The 20,741-nt window shown below is 46.9% G+C and overlaps 1 protein-coding gene across 2 annotated transcripts in view; it reads left to right on the top strand.

Moving 5' to 3' along the window:
• The first annotated feature begins 565 nt into the window (after positions 1-565).
• Positions 566-20,741, top strand: part of LOC139237900 (transitional endoplasmic reticulum ATPase-like) — a 69,592-nt gene continuing 49,416 nt past the window's right edge. Inside the window, exon 1 of one of the 2 annotated variants that reach the window (XM_070867185.1) lies at positions 566-979. Coding sequence is in view for 1 of the 2 variants with exons in the window: in XM_070867184.1 (XP_070723285.1) it covers positions 960-979 (20 nt within the window). In the remaining variant the exon portion in view is untranslated. The remainder of the gene's footprint in view (positions 980-20,741) is intronic. The other variant, XM_070867184.1, reaches the window with a different exon arrangement.

The following is a 20,741-nucleotide window of genomic DNA, read 5'->3' as shown; positions in this document are numbered from 1 at the left end:
GAAATCGTGAATTGTGGGCCAGGCGCGCAAAAGCTTGGTCAAAGAGGTTGGCTTTAAGGAGCGGCTGAAAACTGGGAAAGAGAATTTTGAAGGGAAGGCGATCAGGAGGGATGACAGATGTTCAGAGGGACCACGGTGCACATGTGGTGTTGTTAAGTATGCCAGCTCTGGAACATAAGTAAACAGAGCCGAAACCACTGGTGTCAATCGCACATATGTTCTAAATTGTACTTACAACTGAATAAATGAAATATTCACCCAACTCTGCTGTTTTGTTGGAAAGGGGCCAAAGCTATGGGTGTGATTTGCAGTAGCCTGCGGGAGGCAGTGATCAGAATGTTATATATTTAACTGATGTGAAAAAACGACACTATTTTTCTTAACTCTCTCTCCAGTATCTGCTGGTTTAAAGGCACGTTTTCACTGAGTGCCTGTGCGTGAACATGACGCCTGCAAGTTCACATTCGTCTCGCACTTGGAATGGCTCGATTGGCTGTGCTACGAGTCACTGTGCTGGCCTAATCCTTTGCTAACACGCAGCGTGAAATGCAGACGGGGGGCGGGGGATAGAGAACTGCATTGCAAAGCTGAACCAACACTTTCATAAAAAAAACAAATAACCTTACAGTTAGAACTGGGTCACTGTCCTCCTAAGAGACTCCAAGTCTCTTAGCTTGCAGTGTGTGTGTGGAGCTATTTAAACTCTGCTAGAAATTTCTGGCTGTCGAGGGGAGGGGAGGGGAGGGGAGAGGAGAAAGGGGTGGCTGACATAAGCTGGTTGTAGCTGGGGATTTGATCCGGAGCAGAAGGCTGATGTGAGTGAGCACTGAGCACACTTGACATTTCAGCCAAGGCTACACAGCCAGACAGGCGGCAGCGCAGAGAGAGCAGAAACGACACACCAAAATAAAAGGCAAGGGAAGGACGATTAGCTGGAAATCCGACTCAGGAGATTCGCCATGCCAAAATCCGGAGCAGAGTACGTATATCCCCAAGCTTAAGGTTATTTTGGGCCTTGGAAATTTCACCTTGTAACTAGCACCGAATGAATAGATGTCCTTGCATGTATATTATACTGGTGATAAGTTGCTGTTTGCGGGTGTTGAGGATATAATGAGTTTTGCAAATTTTGCTGTTGGACGGAACTAATTGATCCCCGCATTGATGAAATGAACGAGCTGGAGACTGAGACACGGTCAGTCTGATTTACAGAGGTTTAAACTCCCCTGTCTGCCAGCTAAAGTGCCTTTATCAAATCTGGACTATGTGCAAAGTTTGTTCCTGTACACAGGGCCTGTTTTATCTGTGGCTTGGGTCATGTGTTGTAATGTGAGATGCTGTTTTTTCCCACTGTCTGGTCTGGTCGGGGCAGGTGGGGGGGGAGGAGGAGGAGGAGGAGGGGGTGTGATCAGAAATATTTGTTTTTATTTTTAAGGTCTCCGCTGTCCCTAAGATTTCTGGCACAAAATGAAGGCTCAAAAAAACAGAAAATCATCATGTTCCCCTCTCTCTCTCTCTCTCTCCTCCCCTGCCCTGCACCATTTGCTGAGGGAGAGTCTCGACCAGTAACCGTACACTTGAGCAAACCAATTGGTGGTTTATCTAGCTATTGCCCAACTTCAGGCTGGCATCGATTCTACGGCACAGGAACAGGCCACTCGAGCCTCCTCTCACCCCATCATCATATCCTTCTATTCCCTGCTCCCTCGCATGCTTATCCAGCTTCCCCTTTTAAATGTATAGCGAGAGGATTTGAGTATAGGAGCAGGGAGGTCTTACTGCAGTTGTACAGGGCCTTGGTGAGGTCACACCTGGAATATTGTGTTCAGTTTTAGTCTCCTAATCCTGAGGAAGGACGTTCTTGCTATTGAGGGAGTGCAGCGAAGGTTCACCAGACTGATTCCCGGGATGGCAGGACTGACATATGAAGAAAGACTGGATTGACTCGGCTTATATTCACTGGAATTTAGAAGGATGAGGGGGGATCTCATTGAAACATATAAATTCTGACAGGTTCGATGCAGGAAGAATGTTCCCGATGTTGGGGAAGTCCAGAACCGGGTGTCACAGTCTAAGGATAAGGGGTAAGCCATTTAGGACCGAGATGAGGAAAAACTTCTTCACTCCGAGAATTGTGAACCTGTGGAATTCCCTACCACAGAGAGTTGTTGAGGCCAGTCCGTTAGATATATTCAAAAGGGAGTTAGATGTGGCCCTTACGGCTAAAGGGATCAAGGGGTACGGAGAGAAAGCAGGAATGGGGTACTGAAGTTGCATGATCAGCCATGATCATATTGAATGGTGGTGCAGGCTCGAAGGACTGAATGGCCTACTCCTGCACCTATTTTCTATGTTTCTATGCATCGATACTATTCACCTCAACCACTCCCTGTGACAGCGAGTTCCACATTCGCACCACTCTCTGGGCAATTCCTTACTGGAATTATCATCGAATCGCAGAATGATACAGCACAGGATGAGGCCATTCAGCCCATCGTGCCTGTGCCGGCTCTGTGAAAGACCGATCTGATCAGTTCCACTCCCCTAATCTTTCCCCATAGCCCTGCACTTATTAGTGACGATCTTATATTTATAGCCCCTAATTTTGAACTGCCCCCCCCCCCCACTCCCAGTGGAAACATCTGTGTGTGTGTGTTTGTCTAATATATGTGGATGGAACAAATGAAGGACAGAGACAGGATGAGTTGCAAATTCAAGTGCTTTGCTAGGCCAGAACAATCTGAGCATGCTCATACTAAACCATGTGACAAACCATGTGATGATACATGACACCATCTACCCTATCAAACCCTTTCACAACCTTAAAGACCTCCAGCAGGTCAACTCCTTAGTCATCGCTTTTCTAGAGAAAAGAGTCCCTAGCCTGTTCAATCTTTCCTGGCAGCTTCTATTCAACTAGGTAGAGAACGTTATTTGGTTTTTGGAGAGTGTTCGAACAGGCTCAATACAACTGAAAGGGTTTGATGCTGTCCTCAACCGGAAGGATGGAAGTTGAGTGATTGTGACGACTCGCAAGGTCGAGCAGCACCCAACTAATTGATTTCCTTTTGCGCCCCCTGGCCCGAGGTTGCTCGCCCATTCTTGGAGATTGCATGTCCTCCAGCACCTCAGCCCCTTGACATAGAAACATAGAAAATAGGTGCAGGAGTAGGCCATTCGGCCCTTCGAGCCTGCACCGCCATTCAATGAGTTCATGGCTGAACATGCACTTCAGTACCCCATTCCTGCTTTCTCGCCGTACCCCTTGATCCCCCAAGTAGTAAGGACTACATTTAACTCTTTTTTTTGAATATATTTAGTGAATTGGCCTCAACAACTTTCTGTGGTGGAGAATTCCACAGGTTCACCACTCTCTGGGTGAAGAAGTTTCTCCTCATCTCGGTCCTAAATGGCTTACCCCTTATCCTCAGACTGTGACCCCTGGTTCTGGATTTCCCCAACATTGGGAACATTCTTCCTGCCTCTAACCTGTCTAAACCCGTCACAATTTTAAACGTTTCTATGAGATCCCCTTTCATTCTTCTGAACTCCAGTGAATACAAGCCCAGTTGATCCAGTCTTTCTTGATATGTCAGTCCCGCCATCCCGGGAATCAGTCTGGTGAACCTTCGCTGCACTCCCTCAATAGCAAGAATGTCCTTCCTCAGGTTAGGAGACCAAAACTGTACACAATACTCCAGGTGTGGCCTCACCAAGGCCCTGTACAACTGTAGCAACACCTCCCTGCCCCTGTACTCAAATCCATTTTTCAAGTGTGAATCCCAGCAGTTGAGTGTTGCTGGCACTATCAGGCTGAGCTCAATGCCCTCGCGTAACATCCACACGCATGCACGTTCTAAAAAATTGGTTCCTGGGATGTGGGTGTTGCTGGCAAGGCCGGCATTTATTGCCCATCTCTAATTGCCCCTTGAGAAGGTGGTAGTGAGCCACCGCCTTGAACCGCTGCAGTCCCGTGTGGTGAAGGTGCTCCCACAGTGCTGTTAGGGAGGGAGTTCCAGGATTGTGACCCAGCGACGATGAAGGAGCGGCCGATATATTTCCCAGTCAGGATGGTGTGTGACTGGGAGGGGAACGTGGAGGTGGTGGTGTTCCCATGCGCCTGCTGCCCTTGTCCTTCTAGGGGGTAGAGGTCGCGGGTTTGGGAGGTGCTGCCGAAGAAGCCTTGGCGAGTTGCTGCAGTGCATCTTGTAGATGGTGCACACTGCAGCCAGGGGGCGCCGGTGGTGGAGGGAGTGAGTGTTGAAGGTGGTTCCAAGGGTTGCTGGATGGTGACCAGGGCTGGGAACAATGCCTAATCACTGTCCTCTCTCGTCAAGAGCTCCTGAGGCAAAGCAGTAGCTCGGATCAGCTAACTCAACGCAGACCAGGGGTCAAACCTGGGATTGTCCTGTTCTGTCCGGAACAGACTGTAACATTTACCAACTAAACGTTTAGGGAGCATCAAATGCCCTCCCAATGCAGTATATCGAGAGTCCATCATTGTGCCCTTTTGAGGACAGCGACAGTTTAATAAGCTGTATTCGGATCGCCTCACATGAGCAGACACAACAGTGAGGAATGTGCGTTAGTGTGCTAATAACATAAGAATTAGGAGCAGGAGTCAGCCATTCGGCCCCTCGAGCCTGCTCCGCCATTCAATAAGATCATGTCATATAAATTGGCCAGAAAAAGCAGCAAACCTGAGGACTGGGAGAATTTTATAATTCAGCAGAGGAGGACAAAGGGTTTAATTAGGAGGGGGAAAATAGAGTATGAGGGGAAGCTTGCTGGGAACATAAAAACTGACTGCAAAAGCTTCTATGGATATGTAAAGAGAAAAAGATCAGTGAAGACAAACGTAGGTCCCTTGCAGTCAGATTCAGGTGAATTTATAATGGGGAACAAAGAAATGGCGGACCAGTTGAACAAATACTTTGGTTTTGTCTTCACGAAGGAAGACACAAATAACCTTCTGGATGTACTAGGGGACCAAGGGTCTAGTGAGAAGGAGGAACTGAAGGATATCCTTATTAGGTGGGAAATTATGTTGGGGAAATTGATGGGATTGAAGGCCGATAAATCCCCGGGACCTGATTGTCTGCATCCCAGAATACTTAAGGAAGTGGCCCTAGAAATAGTGGATGCATTGGTGATCATTTTCCAACAGTCTATCAACTCCGGATCAGTTCCTATGGACTGGAAGGTAGCTAATGGAACATCACTTTTTAAAAAAAGGAGGGAGAGAGAAAACGGGTAATTATAGCCCGGTTAGCCTGACATCAGTAGTGGGGAAAATGTTGGAATCAATCATTAAGAATGAAATAGCAGCGCATTTGGAAAGCAGTGACAGGATAGGTCCAAGTCAGCATGGATTTATGAAAGGGAAATCATGCTTGACGAATCTTATGGAATTTTTTGAGGATGTAACTAGCAGAGTGGACAAGGGAGAACCAGTGGATGTGGTGTATTTGGACTTTCAAAAGGCTTTTGACAAGGTCCCACACAACAGATTGGTGTGCAAAATTAAAGCACATGGTATTGGGGGTAATGTACTGACGTGGATAGAGAACTGGTTGGCAGACAGGAAGCAGAGAGTCGGGATAAACGGCTCCTTTTCAGAATGGCAGGCAGTGACTAGTGGGGTGCCGCAGGGTTCAGCTATTTACAATATACATTAATGATTTAGATGAAGGAATTGAGTGTAATATCTCCAAGTTTGCAGATGACACTAAACTGGGTGGTGGTGTGAGCTGTGAGAAGGATGCTAAGAGGCTGCAGGGTGACTTGGACAGGTTAGGTGAGTGGGCAAATGTATGGCAGATACAGTATAATGTGGATAAATGTGAGGTTATCCACTTTGGTGGTAAAAACACGAAGGCAGAATATTATCTGAATGGCGGCAGATTAGGAAAAGGGAAGGTGCAACGAGACCTGGGTGTCATGGTACATCAGTCATTGAAAGTTGGCATGCAGGTACAGCAGGCAGTGAAGAAGGCAAATGGTATGTTGGCCTTCATAGCTAGAGGATTTGAGTATAGGAGCAGGGAGGTCTTACTGCAGTTGTACAGGGCCTTAGTGAGGTCTCACCTGGAATATTGTGTTCAGTTTTGGTCTCCTAATCTGAGGAAGGACATTCTTGCTATTGAGGGAGTGCAGCGAAGGTTCACCAGACTGATTCCCGGGCTGGCTGGACTGACATATGAGGAGAGACTGAATCGACTGGGCCTGTATTCACTGGAGTTTAGAAGGATGAGAGGGGATCTCATGGAAACATATAAAATTCTGACGGGACTGGACAGGTTAGATGCGGGAAGAATGTTCCCGATATTGGGGAAGTCCAGAACCAGGGGACACAGTCTAAGGATAAGGGGTAAGCCATTTAGGACTGAGATGAGGAGAAACTTCTTCTCTCAGAGAATTGTTAACCTGTGGAATTCCCTACCGCAGAGAGTTGTTGATGCCAGTTCATTGGATATATTCAAGAGGGAATTAGATGTGGATCTTGCGTCTAAAGGGATCAAGGGGAATGGAAAGAAAGCAGGAAAGTGGTACTGAGGTGAATGATCAGCCATGATCTTATTGAATGGTGGTGCAGGCTCGAAGGGCCGAAAGGCCTACTCCTTCTATGTTTCTATGTTTCTATGTTTATAACACCAACTTAACTTTCCCACCCAATCCCCATATCCCTTGATTCCCCATATCTCCAAATTCTATCGATTTCTGCCTTGAATATACTCAAAGACTGAGCCTCCTCAGCCCTCTGGGGCAGAGAATTCCAAAGATTCACCACCACCCTCTGAGTGAAGAAATTTCTCCTCATCTCCGTCCTAAATGGCCGACCCCTTATCCTGAGACTGTGAGCCCTGGTTCTAGACTCTCCAGCCCGGGGGGAAACATCCTCCCTGCATCTACCCTCAGAATCTTGTATGTCTCAATGACATCACCGCTCCTTCTTCTAAACTCCAGAGAGTATCGGCCCAATCTACACAATCTCTCCTCATAGGACAACCCTCTCATCCCAGGAATCAATCTAGTGAACCTTCGTTGCACCTACTCCAAGGCAAATATATCCTTCCTCAGATAAGGAGACCCAAACTGTGCACAGTACTCCAGGTGTGGTCTCACCAAATGTGTACATTATCGTCCGGTATAAAAAGGAAATTGGGAGGAGTGCTAAACGGGCTGCCGATTTGATATTGCCCCATTTCGCGATACCTCCGATCTATACTGCAGTGCGCTTAATGAATGAATGAATAAATAAATAAATAGCCAAAAAACCCAGCTGCCTATTCCTTTCTGGATGTGTTGGTGACACCATGCTACCAGGTACGTGTGCACAGCGGGAGGGACCAGGTCCAGGTTTAGCACTGCTGCCAGGAACCAGTCAATAGCCTGGCCTCACTCACTGTCCAAGCTCACACAGTACGAGCGGCAAGGTTACTAGAGGTCACTCCTGGATTAATGGACACTGGCATGAGTCAGCACCTTTGTGGCAGTAGGGGAAACATTGAAGGGACAAATTCATTTTTTTTTTACAGATTTGTTTGAGGGGGAAAGTGTCGGAAATTCCTCCCACTACTGGATCGACTGGGTCTGTATTCATTGGAATTTAGAAGGATGAGAGGGGATCTCATAGAAACATATAAAATTCTGATGGGACTGGACAGTTTAGATGCAGGAAGAATGTTCCCGATGTTGGGGAAGTCCAGAACCAGGGGTCACAGTCTAAGGATAAGAGGTAAGCCATTTAGGACTGAGATGAGGAGAAACTTCTTCACTCAGAGAGTTGTTAACCTGTGGAATTCCCTGCCGCAGCGAGTTGTTGATGCCAGTTCGTTGGATATATTCACGAGGGAGTTAGATATGGCCCTTACGGCTAAAGGGATCAAGGGGTATGGAGAGAAAGCAGGAAAGGGGTACTGAAGTTGAATGATCAGCCATGATCATATTGAATGGTGGTGCAGGCTCGAGGGGCCGAATGGCCGCCTCCTGCACCTATTTTCTATGTTTCTCTGTTTCTATGTTTATTTCCAAACTTCATGCCTATAAATAGAAAGACTTGCACCCTTATATCGTACATTATCACATCGCCCATAAAGTCTCAAAACGCTTCAAGTGCCATGTTCTGTGGCTGTTACCATTGGCAGCTATGCTCATAACAACGCAATCCCACGGACTGCAATAAGATGATTAACTGGACACTATTCATCCCTAACCAATACCACCAAATAAACAGGTTACCTGTATATGGGAGCTTGCTGTGCGCAAATTGGCTGCCGCGTTTCCCGCATTACAACACTGACCACACTCCAAAAGTACTTCATTGGCTGTGAAGCGCTTTGGAACGTCCTGAGATCATGAAAGGCGCTATATAAATGCAAGTTCTTTCTTTGTTTTAAAATTCCCGCAGGGGGAAAGGAGAGCATGAAGGAGTTAAGAATTAATCGAATGTACAGTACAGAATCATCCTTCTATTCCCTTCTCCCTCACATACTTGTCCAGCCTCCCCTTAAATACATCGATACTATTCGCCTCAACCACTCCCTGTGGCAGCGAGTTCCACATTCTCACTCCTCTCTGGGTAAAGAAGTTTCTCCTGAATTCCCCATTGGATTTATTGGTGACTGTCTTATATTGATGGCCCCTAGTTCTGGTCTCCCCCACAAGTGGACACATTTTCTCACCATCTAGCCTATCGTCTCCTTCCATAACCTTAACCTTAACCTAGAGAAATGAACCCCAGCCTTTTCAGTCTTTCCTGATCGGTACAACCTCTCAGTTCTGGTATCATCCTTGTAAGAACATAAGAATTAGGAGCAGGAGTCGCCCATTCGGCCCCTCGAGCCTGTTCCGCCATTCAATGAGATCACAGCTGATCTTCGGCCTCAACTCCACTTTCCCGCCTGATCCCCATATCCCTTGATTCCCCGAGAGTCCAAAAATCTATCGATCTCGGCCTTGAATATGCTCAAAGACTGAGCTTCCACAGCTCTCTGGGGCAGAGAATTCCAAAGATTCACCACCCTCTGAGTGAAGAAATTTCTCCTCAATAATAAAGATGACAATAATTGTAATAAAGCAGTGTGATCAGCTTTAAAGTGCTGGGAAAGATTGCTTTTGGAGGCGGTGCTGTGACTGATGCTTACAACGCAGTGACGTTGAGGAGGGAATGCATTTATAGGACACACCGGGAGCAATGGCCCTAGCAGTAACATAGAAACATAGAAAATAGGTGCAGGAGCAGGCCATTCGGCCCTTCGAGCCTGCACCGCCATTCAATATGATCATAGAAACATAGAAAATAGGTGCAGGAGCAGGCCATTCAGCCCTTCTAGCCTGCACCGCCATTCAATGAGTTCATGGCTGAACATGAAACTTCAGTACCCCCTTCCTGCTTTCTCGCCATACCCCTTGATCCCCCGAGTAGTAAGGACTTCATCTAACTCCCTTTTGAATATATTTAGTGAATTGGCCTCAACTACTTTCTGTGGTAGAGAATTCCACAGGTTCACCACTCTCTGGGTGAAGAAGTTTCTCCTCATCTCGGTCCTAAATGGCTTACCCCTTATCCTTAGACTGTGACCCCTGGTTCTGGACTTCCCCAACATCGGGAACATTCTTCCTGCATCTAACCTGTCTAAACCCATCAGAATTTTAAACGTTTCTATGAGGTCCCCTCTCATTCTTCTGAACTCCAGTGAATACAAGCCCAGTTGATCCAGTCTTTCTTGATAGGTCAGTCCCACCATCCCGGGAATCAATCTGGTGAATCTTCGCTGCACTCCCTCAATAGCAAGAATGTCCTTCCTCAAGTTAGGAGACCAAAACTGTACACAATACTCCAGGTGTGGCCTCACCAAGGCCCTGTACAACTGTAGCAACACCTCCCTGCCCCTGTACTCAAATCCCCTCGCTATGAAGGCCAACATGCCATTTGCTTTCTTAACCGCCTGCTGTACCTGCATGCCAACCTTCAATGACTGATGTACCATGACACCCAGGTCTCGTTACACCTTCCCTTTTCCTAATCTGTCACCATTCAGATAATAGTCTGTCTCTCTGTTTTACCACCAAAGTGGATAACCTCACATTTATCCACATTATACTTCATCTGCCACGCATTTGCCCACTCACCTAACCTATCCAAGTCACTGTGCAGCCTCATAGCATCCTCCTCGCAGCTCACACTGCCACCCAATTTAGTGTCATCCGCAAATTTGGAGATACTACATTTAATTCCCTCGTCTAAATCATTAATGTACAATGTAAACAGCTGGGGCCCCAGCACAGAACCTTGCGGTACCCCATGAGTCACTGCCTGCCATTCTGAAAAGTACCCATTTACTCCTACTCTTTGCTTCCTGTCTGACAACCAGTTCTCAATCCACGTCAGCACACTACCCCCAATCCCATGTGCTTTAACTTTGCACATTAATCTCCTGTGTGGGACCTTGTCGAAAGCCTTCTGAAAGTCCAAATATACCACATCAACTGGTTCTCCTTTGTCCACTTTACTGGAAACATCCTTAAAAAATTCCAGAAGATTTGTCAAGCATGATCTCCCTTTCACAAATCCATGCTGACTTGGACCTATCATGTCACCATTTTCCAAATGCGCTGCTATGACATCCTTAATAATTGATTCCATCATTTTACCCACTACTGAGGTCAGGCTGACCGGTCTATAATTCCCTGTTTTCTCTCCCTCCTTTTTTAAAAAGTGGGGTTACATTGGCTACCCTCCACTCGATAGGAACTGATCCAGAGTCAATGGAATGTTGGAAAATGACTGTCAATGCATCCGCTATTTCCAAGGCCACCTCCTTAAGTACTCTGGGATGCAGTCTATCAGGCCCTGGGGATTTATCGGCCTTCAATCCCATCAATTTCCCCAACACAATTTCCCGACTAATAAAGATTTCCCTCAGTTCCTCCTCCTTACTAGACCCTCTGACCCCTTTTATATCCGGAAGGTTGTTTGTGTCCTCCTTAGTGAATACTGAACCAAAGTACTTGTTCAATTGGTCTGCCATTTCTTTGTTCCCCGTTATGACTTCCCCTGTTTCTGACTGCAGGGGACCTATGTTTGTCTTTACTAACCTTTTTCTCTTTACATACCTATAGAAACTTTTGCAATCCGCCTTAATGTTCCCTGCAAGCTTCTTCTCGTACTCCATTTTCCCTGCCCTAATCAAACCCTTTGTCCTCCTCTGCTGAGTTCTAAATTTCTCCCAGTCCCCAGGTTCGCTGCTATTTCTGGCCAATTTGTATGCCACTTCCTTGGCTTTAATACTATCCCTGATTTCCCTAGATAGCCACGGTTGAGCCACCTTCCCTTTTTTATTTTTACGCTAGACAGGAATGTACAATTGTTGTAATTCATCCATGCGGTCTCTAAATGTCTGCCATTGTCCATCCACAGTCAACCCCTTAAGTATCATTCGTCAATCTATCTTAGCCAATTCACGCCTCATACCTTCAAAGTTACCCTTCTTTAAGTTCTGGACCATGGTCTCTGAATTAACTGTTTCATTCTCCATCCTAATGCATAATCATGGCTGATCATGCAACTTCAGTACCTCACTCCTGCTTTCTCCCCATACCCCTTGATCCCTTTAACCGTAATGGCCACATCTAACTCCCTTTTAAATATATCCAACGAACTGGCCTCAACAACTTTCTGTGGCAGAGAATTCCACAGGTTCACAATTCTCTGGGTGAAAAAGTTTCTCCTCATTTCGGTCCTAAATGGCTTATCCCTTATCCTTAGACTGTGTGAGCCCCTGGTTCTGGACTTCCCCAACATCGGGAACATTCTTCCTGCATCTAACCTGTTCAGTCCCGTCAGAATTTTATATGTTTCTATGAGATCCCCTCTCATTCTTCTAAATTCCAGTGAATATAAGCCTCGTCGATCCAGTCTTTCTTCATATGTCAGTCCTGCCATCCCGGGAATCAGTCTGGTGAACCTTCAATAGCAAGAATGTCCTTCCTCAGATCAGGAGACCAAAATTGCACACAGTGGGACAGAGACACACAAGTTGTCCTTGTAAATTACCCTCATTTTTGTGGCCTATTAAACCCAGTGGCCACTGGAATGCAGCAGTAGTCATTGTTTGGCTACTCAGTGGGATCGATAGACTTTTAGATTCTCAGGCAATCGAGGGATATGGGGATCGGGCGGGAAAGTGGAGTTGAGGTCGAAGATCAGCCATGAACTTATTGAATGGTGGAGCAGGCTCGAGGGGCCGAATGGCCGACTCCTGCTCCTAATTCTCCCGGTGGTTGGAACATGTGATTCATGTTCTGGAACTGGGCTTGTGTGCATCACTCACTGGGCAACCCATTGTGGGGCTGTGCACCACTGGATGGAGGGGGAGCATCAGTCTGCACTTTGAATGGAAAAACAACTCAGCACCACCTCTGTCTATTCATCTCAGAACAATGGAGCCCCCTCTCACGGTTGAATTCAGAGAGTGTGCCGCCTATTTAAAACCCGAGTGAGGCAGAGTTTGCACTTGGTCCCAATTTGTGTGACAAGTGAGTGAGTCGCGCTATAATGGGACCGTGTGGTTCTCCCCCTCATTGGCCCTCCCACCAGTCATCATTGTAAAGTCCTTACTCGACAGCATGAAACCACACGAGGCACATTCGAGGGACAAGGTGTCTCTGTGACCTTAGCTCTTTATTACAGGACTCCAGAAGTGATGGCCCTGCGTGAGACCTCCCTTTATATACCTGTGTGATCAGGTAAGGAGTGTCTCCCACAAGTTCACCCCCTGTGGTCAAGGTGTGCATCTAAGTTGAGTGTATACAGTAATACAGTGGTGTTACATTGTGGTTACACACATGACATCACCTACCCCCCACCCTGCCCCCTGCACCCCCAAAGTCTTACTGGGATCATAGGTTTAGTCTTTCAGGTGGTCTACGCTCCCTCGTGGAGCGCTGCAGTTGGGGCTCTGGTTGTTGGACGCTGACGTGTCTGTCACCTGTGGTGATTCCGGCCTGTCCGGGCTGACCGCAGAGACTGTGCATTCTTCTGACTGCTCTTGTTGCACGTTTGCTGGCGGTAGTGTGAGCTCCATCTCATGGTCTTCTTCAGGTCCAGATGCTTACGGCATATCTGGCCATTGTTGAGTTTTACCACAATGACCCTACTCCCCTCTTTGTCAATTACAGGACCCTCAAGCCATTTGGGCCCCATGGCGTGATTGAGGACGAATACAGGATCATTTATTTCTATACATCTCCCCCTTGAATTTCGGTCATGGTACTGGTTTTGTGACTTGCGCTTGCCCTCAACTATGTCGGCTAGGACTGGGTGGATGAGGGACAACCGAGTTTTGAGTGTCCGTTTCATGAGTAGCTCTGCGGGCGGGACCCCCGTGAGCGAGTGCGGGCGGGATCTATAGGCCAGCAGGAGGCGAGATAGACGGCATTGTAGGGAGGGTCCTTGAATCCTGAGCATACCTTGCTTAATGATTTGGACTGCCCGTTCCTCCTGGCCATTGGAGGCCGGCTTGAACGGCACAGTCCTGACTTGGTTGATGCCATTGCCCGAAATAAACTCCCGGAATTCATAGCTCGTGAAACACAGGCCATTATCACTAACCAGGATGTCCAGCAAGCCATGGCTTGCAAAGATCGCATGTAGGCTTTCCACGGTGGTGGATGACGTGCATGAATACAGGATGATGCATTCGATCCATTTCGAGTACGCATCTGCTACAATGAGGAACATCTTCCCCATGAACGGGCCCGCGTAGTCAATGTGAATGCGTGACCATGGCTTGGTGGGCCAGGGCCATGGGCTGAGCGGGGCCTCCCTGGGGGCATTACCAAGCTGGGCACAGGTCATGCACCTGCGAACACAGTGACCGGGCAATGGCCTTCATCATCACAATGCCTGGGTGCTCGCTGTGGAGTTCCCTGATGAATGCCTCCCTGCCCTTCTGGGGCATGATTACCTGGCTGCCCCACAGTAGGCAGTCGGCTTGGATGGAGAGCTCATCCATCCGCCTGTGGAACGGTCTGACCTCCTCAGGGCATGCTCCGTGTGCGGGCGCCCAATCCCCAGTCAGGACACATTTCTTAATCAAGGATAGGAGGGGATCTCTGTCCAGATTTTGATCTGGTGGGCTGTGATGGGGGAGCCTGCACTGTCAAAGGCATCGACAGCCATGACCATCTCAGCGCTTTGTTCCGCTGCCCCCTCAGTGGAAGCCTGCTGAACGTGTCAGCGCAGTTTTCAGTGCTGGGCCGGTGCCGGATGGAGTAGTCATAAGCAGCCAGCGTGAGAGCCCATCGCTGTATGCGAGCTGACGCGTTGGCATTGATAGCCTTGCTGTCTGACAACAGGGATGTGAGTGGCTTGTGGTCCGTCTCTAATTCAAACTTCCTACCGAAGAGATACTGATGCATTTTTCTTACACCATAGACACATGCAAGCGCTTCCTTCTCAACCATCCCATAGTCCCGTTCTGCTTGAGAGAGTAACCTGGAGGCATAAGCCACAGGTTGTAGTTGATCCTCAGCATTGCCCTGCTGCAACACGCACCCAACCCCATAGGACGATGCATCACATGTCAGAACCAAACATTTACAGGGGTCGTACAGGGTCAACAACTTGTTTGAACAAAATAGGTTTCGCGCCCGATCAAAAGCCCGTTCCTGACAGTCCCCCCAAAACGATTGCAACCCTTACGCAGGAGCACTTGTAGCGGCTCCAACAACGTGCTCAAGTTCGGCAGAAAGTTCCCGAAATAGTTCAACAATCCCAGGAATGAACGCAACTCCGATGTGTTGCAGGGCCTGGGTGCTCATCGAATCGCCTCTGTTTTGGATTCGGTAGGCCGAATCCCATCTGCAGCAACCCTCCTGCCTAAAAACTCAACCTCAGGAGCTAAGAACATGCATTTAGACTTCTTTGGTCACAGGCCTACCCAGTCCAGTCGGCGTAGCACCTCCTCCAGGTTGTGGAGGTGTTCCTCGGTGTCTCGACCCGTGATGAGGATGTCGTCCTGAAATAGATCGTTCCCGGAATGGATTTAAGCAAGCTTTCCATGTTATGTTGAAAAATCACGGCCGCTGATCGAATGCCAAACGGGCACCTGTTATACACATCACCTGCGTGGTGATGGTGGTCAGTAGTTTGGTTTCGTCGGCCAGTTCCTGGGTCATATAGGCTGAAGTGAGGTCCAACTTGGCGAACAGCTTGCTGCCTGCCAGCGTGGCGAAGAGGTCCTCCGCTCTTGGGAGCGGGTATTGGTCTTGTAGGGACACCCTATTGATGGTGGCCTTGTAGTCGCCACAGATCCTGACAGAGCCATCCGCTTTTAGAACGGGAACGATGGGGCTCGCCCAGTCGCTGAATTCAACAGGCGAGATGATGCCCTCTCGCAACAGCCGATCCAATTCGCTCTCGATTTTTCTCCGCATCAAATAGGGCACCGCTCTGGCTTTGTGGTGCACTGGCCTGGCGTCCAGGGTGATGTGTATTACTACTTTAGCGCCTTTGAAAGTCTCGACGCCCGATTGGAATAGTGACTCGAACTTCGCTCCACCGAGGACATTGCGTGAACATCCCCCCATTTCCAGTTCGTCTCGGCTAACCAGCTCCTCCCCAACACTGCGGGACCATTGCCCGGGACAATCAGAGTGGCAGCTGGTTCACTAACCCATTGTGTGTGACAGCCATCATTGCACTGCCTAGCACCGGAATGATTTCTTTGGTGTAAGTCCGTAATTGTGTCTCAATACGTTCTAATTTGGGTCTACTGGCTTTGAGTGGCCATAGCTTCTCAAATTGCTGAACACCCATGTGTGACTGGCTGGCCCCGGTGTCCAGTTCCATACGTACTGGGATACCGTTCAACATCATTGGTGGCGTTTTGGTGTATGAAATGAATATTCGCCGCATGGACCCACTGAACCTCGGCTTCCATTGATTTGCCCCAAAAGCCATCCTGCCTCAAAGAACCCTCTTCTGGTCCATCTGCCTCATATATTAGTCTGGTTGCAGGTTTTCTGCACATTCGAGCTAAATTGCCACTGAGATTGCAGATTCTGCAGACAAACTGTTGGAATCTGCAAGATCTGGCTGAGTGTTTTCCCCCACACCTCCAGCATGAGTTAAAGTTTCCATTGTTGGGGACAAAGAGACTATGGCCAGGCATTCCGCACTGACTGTCCCATTGACTGCTCTTAAGTATTAGTGGGTGTCAATGGCCCCATCCCGGGCCACATTGTCCACTGTGATGGCATTGTTAGCGTTAGTGTTTTCTTAGAAGAATCACTCAACACTCAGGGTCGGTTCCAATGCTGAAGCAGCTTTTATTACGCTCAGCGGGAAGGAAAAACTCAGGACCGTATCCAGGTTTCTCTTCACAGAACAAAGAGTTACATGTACCTTTATATGTTTCACAACAGTTACAAAACAGTTTACTGCAGCTACACAGCCCATCACGGCTGGACACAAGCCAATCACAATGATTATAGATTACATATAGGTTATTTTAACCCAATAGAATTCCCCTTATGTCTCAGGAACCATGTGTTCGTCTTTTGTCAGCTTGGGCTGATTGATATAGGTTCTCTCACTAGTTCTTTCTTCTTGGAGAAATAATTGGTATATAGCCTTGTTTACAGCAAATGGTTTCCCTCTTATCTTTCTTCCTGAAATAATTGGTTTCATGGCCTTGTTCACAGGAGATGGTTTCCTTCTTATCTCTGTCTTCCCAGGCATTCCTACAGTGGGCCTCACAGGGTTATTGCTCGGTCAGTGAACGTTCAACAGTTCACAGTTTGACTACCTGATTTCCCATAATGCCTGGGCAGCCATTTTATGTGTGTGTCCATTTAAGCTTATGTGAGTTTTAAATATCCAGCAGGTGCCTAATGCCTAAGTCTATATATATTTCTACTCTCTACAACAATTCCCCCCTTTCGGTAAAGGGACTAGTCCTAGTCCCCTTTTAACCGACCGTACTGCCTTTATCTGATATTTGTGCACTGCCCGGTACTCCTTGCCTCAACGTGCTGGCCAGTCACGCGGTTTCAGGAGTCCCGGTTGCTTAGATCAAATTAACAAAGGCTAGCTCCTCCCGTCCCCTTATCAAACAGGCTTGTTTAATATCCAGGGAACGGTGATTGGTCCGTTTCCGCCGTTTGTGGCGCCTGCATACCTGGCAGGCCATCACGCCCCATGTTATTGCTAAGATTAATTGTATTCCGACCAGTGTGTGTGAAATAATTCGAATCCATGGGTGGATGTTCACATTTATTCCCCAGTCCCAGACCTTTCTCCACCAACTCTGACTTTGTAAGTCTACCTCGGTATCTTCTTTGATTTTAGTTTGTAGCTGGTGATAGAGTTTTACAGATTGACCCACTCTGAGCCTCAACTCCCGTAATACTTCGGTTAGATGTGGGATAGGGACCTGCTCTGGCTCGTCATAATCCTGTAAATGATCATGGAGCTGATCGGTTACCTCGATAACTTCGGACTTCCGGCGCCTAACCTGGGTGATATGCGCTTGCCCGATCGCGACAGGTCGTCGTGGTGTAAAGCAAAAGTTTGGCTGCGGTATAGGGCACTGCAGGTCATTATACTGGTATGAACGCTCTGTGGTAGAGACGCAGTATCTTCCCCTCCCTCCGTAGCCTGCCCTCGCGAAGTGCATGTGTGCGGGCACTATTTCTAGTACACACCCGTTGGTTCGGTTAAACCCGCACTCGTCTAGTTCGCCTCGGCCCACCGGGTGAGGGCATACTGTGATTTCCCCCCCTTTGCTTGCAATCTGCTAGGGAAATCCCAGTAAGTATGTTGTTTCGACGAACGGCAGAGGTGGTGGTCAGGTAGTAGCGTATGGAGACATTTTCCCGTATTACTCCGATATTCTCTAGTTGGTATAAGGGGAACGGCCCTGAGTCCGGCGTTGCTATAGGGATCAACAGGACTATCCCTATCCCGGTAGTCCTACCCATCTGGCAATCTGGAATTGCGGGGTATACTCGGGTCAGTCCCTTCAGAGTACAATTATCCAGTGTCCCCCTTTGGTTCGCCAACTGAGCTAAATGTGAACTGTCTATCCAATCGGGTACTTCCCCGCGTTGGATCTGGTCGAGGTTGTGGCGGATCTGTCCCACCATCCACAGACCATAAGCATGACAGAGTTGCCCCTGTCTTTGCTTTATTGTATCTTCTTGTTCTCTATCAATGAGGTGATTGATGGTTTTAGCGTGAGCTTCCAGGACTGAGATGCCATCCAACTGGATTTCGGCACCCTCCTTTCCTAGGTTGGCCTGGTCTTCCTGGTTTTGCTCCACCCTCTCCAATAACCCCTTCATCACCCCTTTAAGCTGTTCTACCCTCTCATTTAGCCCTTGTATGTCTATCGAGTTCACTACGGAGGTTCCTGTATTGAAAACGGTAGCAACATCATTTACTATTTCCCTCTTCACCCTGGGTGCTAACCCCTGTCCCCGGAACTTACTGGCACCCATGGCATCGGCAGCCTGCTGCATTACGACTTTACTTAATACATTGTACATCTTCCTTGACTGTTCGGTACAATATTCCGGCATCTGGATGCCTGAAATATTGATCAGAACAGGCACAATTTCATGTTTAACATTATCATACAATAATTCCCCTTCGTTGTACATTGCAATCCCATTTTCTGGTCCCTTAGTAGTTATGGGACAAGGCAGTTCTTCGGGCAATGTAGTGATTCTTATGGGGCGCGGTGTCGGAGGGGGTGAGAAACATACATACAATTATATTGCAGCCGCCCCCGCCTCCTCGTAATACCCACACAGCCCCATTCCCTTCTTGCGGATGACTGATTGCTGGGATTGTCCCGGAGGCGCGCAAATTATGCCGAAAGTACATTCATCAGGCCCTTTGACATCCCTCCGTTTAATGCATCTGCTCCTTATACCCGTGGAGCACTGTACACATACTCTTATTCTTATTAGGATTCTTATTAGGATTCACTTGTAACCATGCATTAAAATAAGTCCTGTCCTTGCTCCAGTCCTTAGCTGCTGGGATGCACATTCCGTCCGTTAAATTAAACAAGACTCCATAGTTCATATAGTTGTTTATTTCCAGCGTGCTCTGCTGTCCGTCGGTGTTGCCCAGGGTACGTGCATGTCGCAGGGCTATCCAGATTACGAGTAGCGCCGTTCGTATTCCCATTCCGGTAAGTATTATCTGTAATTTTAAACAGACGGCCTGGTCGTCACCAGGGGTTAAGTTTTTTGCTCTACGAGAGTCCCTGTCACCCTGCAAAATCAGAAGCACAAGGTTATAATCGAACCATTTCGAGCTGAATCTGTAGGGCGTGCGCCCGTGTCTTTACCCACTTAAATATTGCCCAAACTCCTATGACCAAGGCCAAAGCTATTCCTCCAAACATCGCTGTCTGCTTTACCGTTAGGTTGGGTTTGTGGACTACACCTACCCACCGTGGGGTACATTGGCTCTATTGCCAGAGGTGATGGTGCTATGGCTGCGCACTGCACTATCCGTCTAGTCCCGTTATCTCTTCCAGCCTGTTTATCTTAGCTTTTAACTCTTCAATTTGTTTTATTGAATATCTATTTCTTTATTGTATCAGGCAAGTATTATTACATAAGCTAGTTCTGTTTTTATTTTTGTTTCCTCTGTTAGGTGAGTCTTTTTTTTTTCCTATTAAGAAATCCAAATTAATAATGTTCAGTATAAAACGGCTGTCAATGGAAAGGGTTAACTCCTTTCCAGGTTTGTAAGAAGACCTGATGTCATTACGTGACTTCACGTAATCATCTGGAAAAAAAAAGTCTTTGTGCCTTCAAAACTGGCTTCGAAATTAGGAATCCGTTAAACAGCATAAATCATTAGAGTAAACTCCAATGTTTTCTTAACTTCTAATTCAAGTACTTGCCAAAGAATTTTTTTTTTTTAAATTGTTTTAAAACAAGACCACACATACAATAGCAATTTTGTTTACTGAAATTCAATTCTGTTTTTTTTTATTTCTCTCTTTCTCCTCGTTATCTTCAAAACCCTCCTGCTTGTTTAGACTGTTCGGGACATTTTTGATAAACACTGTCCATTTTGGAAATCTTTTCAAACTGCATTGAAACTTTTTCATAATTGAAAATTCGAATCCATGTAGAGTGTTTTTTACTTATTCCAATTTTTTTTTTCCTCTTCTAATTAAACCAATATCTTTTTCACAGCAAACATCAACTAGTATTTAGTAAGTTATGTCTTTTTCCATTTAGTCCGTTACATCTTTTTTTCCTTTCTTCAAATTAGGTTTTGTATTTTACACGGAGGGTTCGTAACTCCATAAAGTTGTTAATTTAAAATCATTTGTTTACTTTCAAAGTGGCGTCTTTATCTTTTTCTTTTTCTCCATAACTGGAATGAAGTCCATCTTTGAGAGTTTGAGTGCTTTTTCGTTATCTCAAAATGCTCCAGTTTCAAAGTCGTTACTAAAGCTTGCTGTTTTTTTTTAACATTTTCCAAAAGTTCCTTTTACACCTTCGCAGATAGCTCGCCACTTGCCCAGGAGTTTGACCTGATCAGATTTAATTTAATCTTTTTCTTTTTTTTTTAAATCCACCTCAGTATTTCCTGTGCCTTCTCTGAATATCTCAAAATCCCAATTCAAACTTTGTAATTTCAATCTTTAAAACTTTTTTTTTTAGAAGCTCTTTTTTTTTAAAGCATTCTTTATCTCACTCCG

The sequence above is a fragment of the Pristiophorus japonicus genome, chromosome 24 (assembly GCF_044704955.1).
Source record: "Pristiophorus japonicus isolate sPriJap1 chromosome 24, sPriJap1.hap1, whole genome shotgun sequence".
In the NCBI taxonomy this organism is placed as follows: Eukaryota; Metazoa; Chordata; class Chondrichthyes; family Pristiophoridae; genus Pristiophorus; species Pristiophorus japonicus.
Note: the sequence above shows the minus strand (reverse complement) of the source record. Positions and strands in the feature narration are given on the sequence as shown.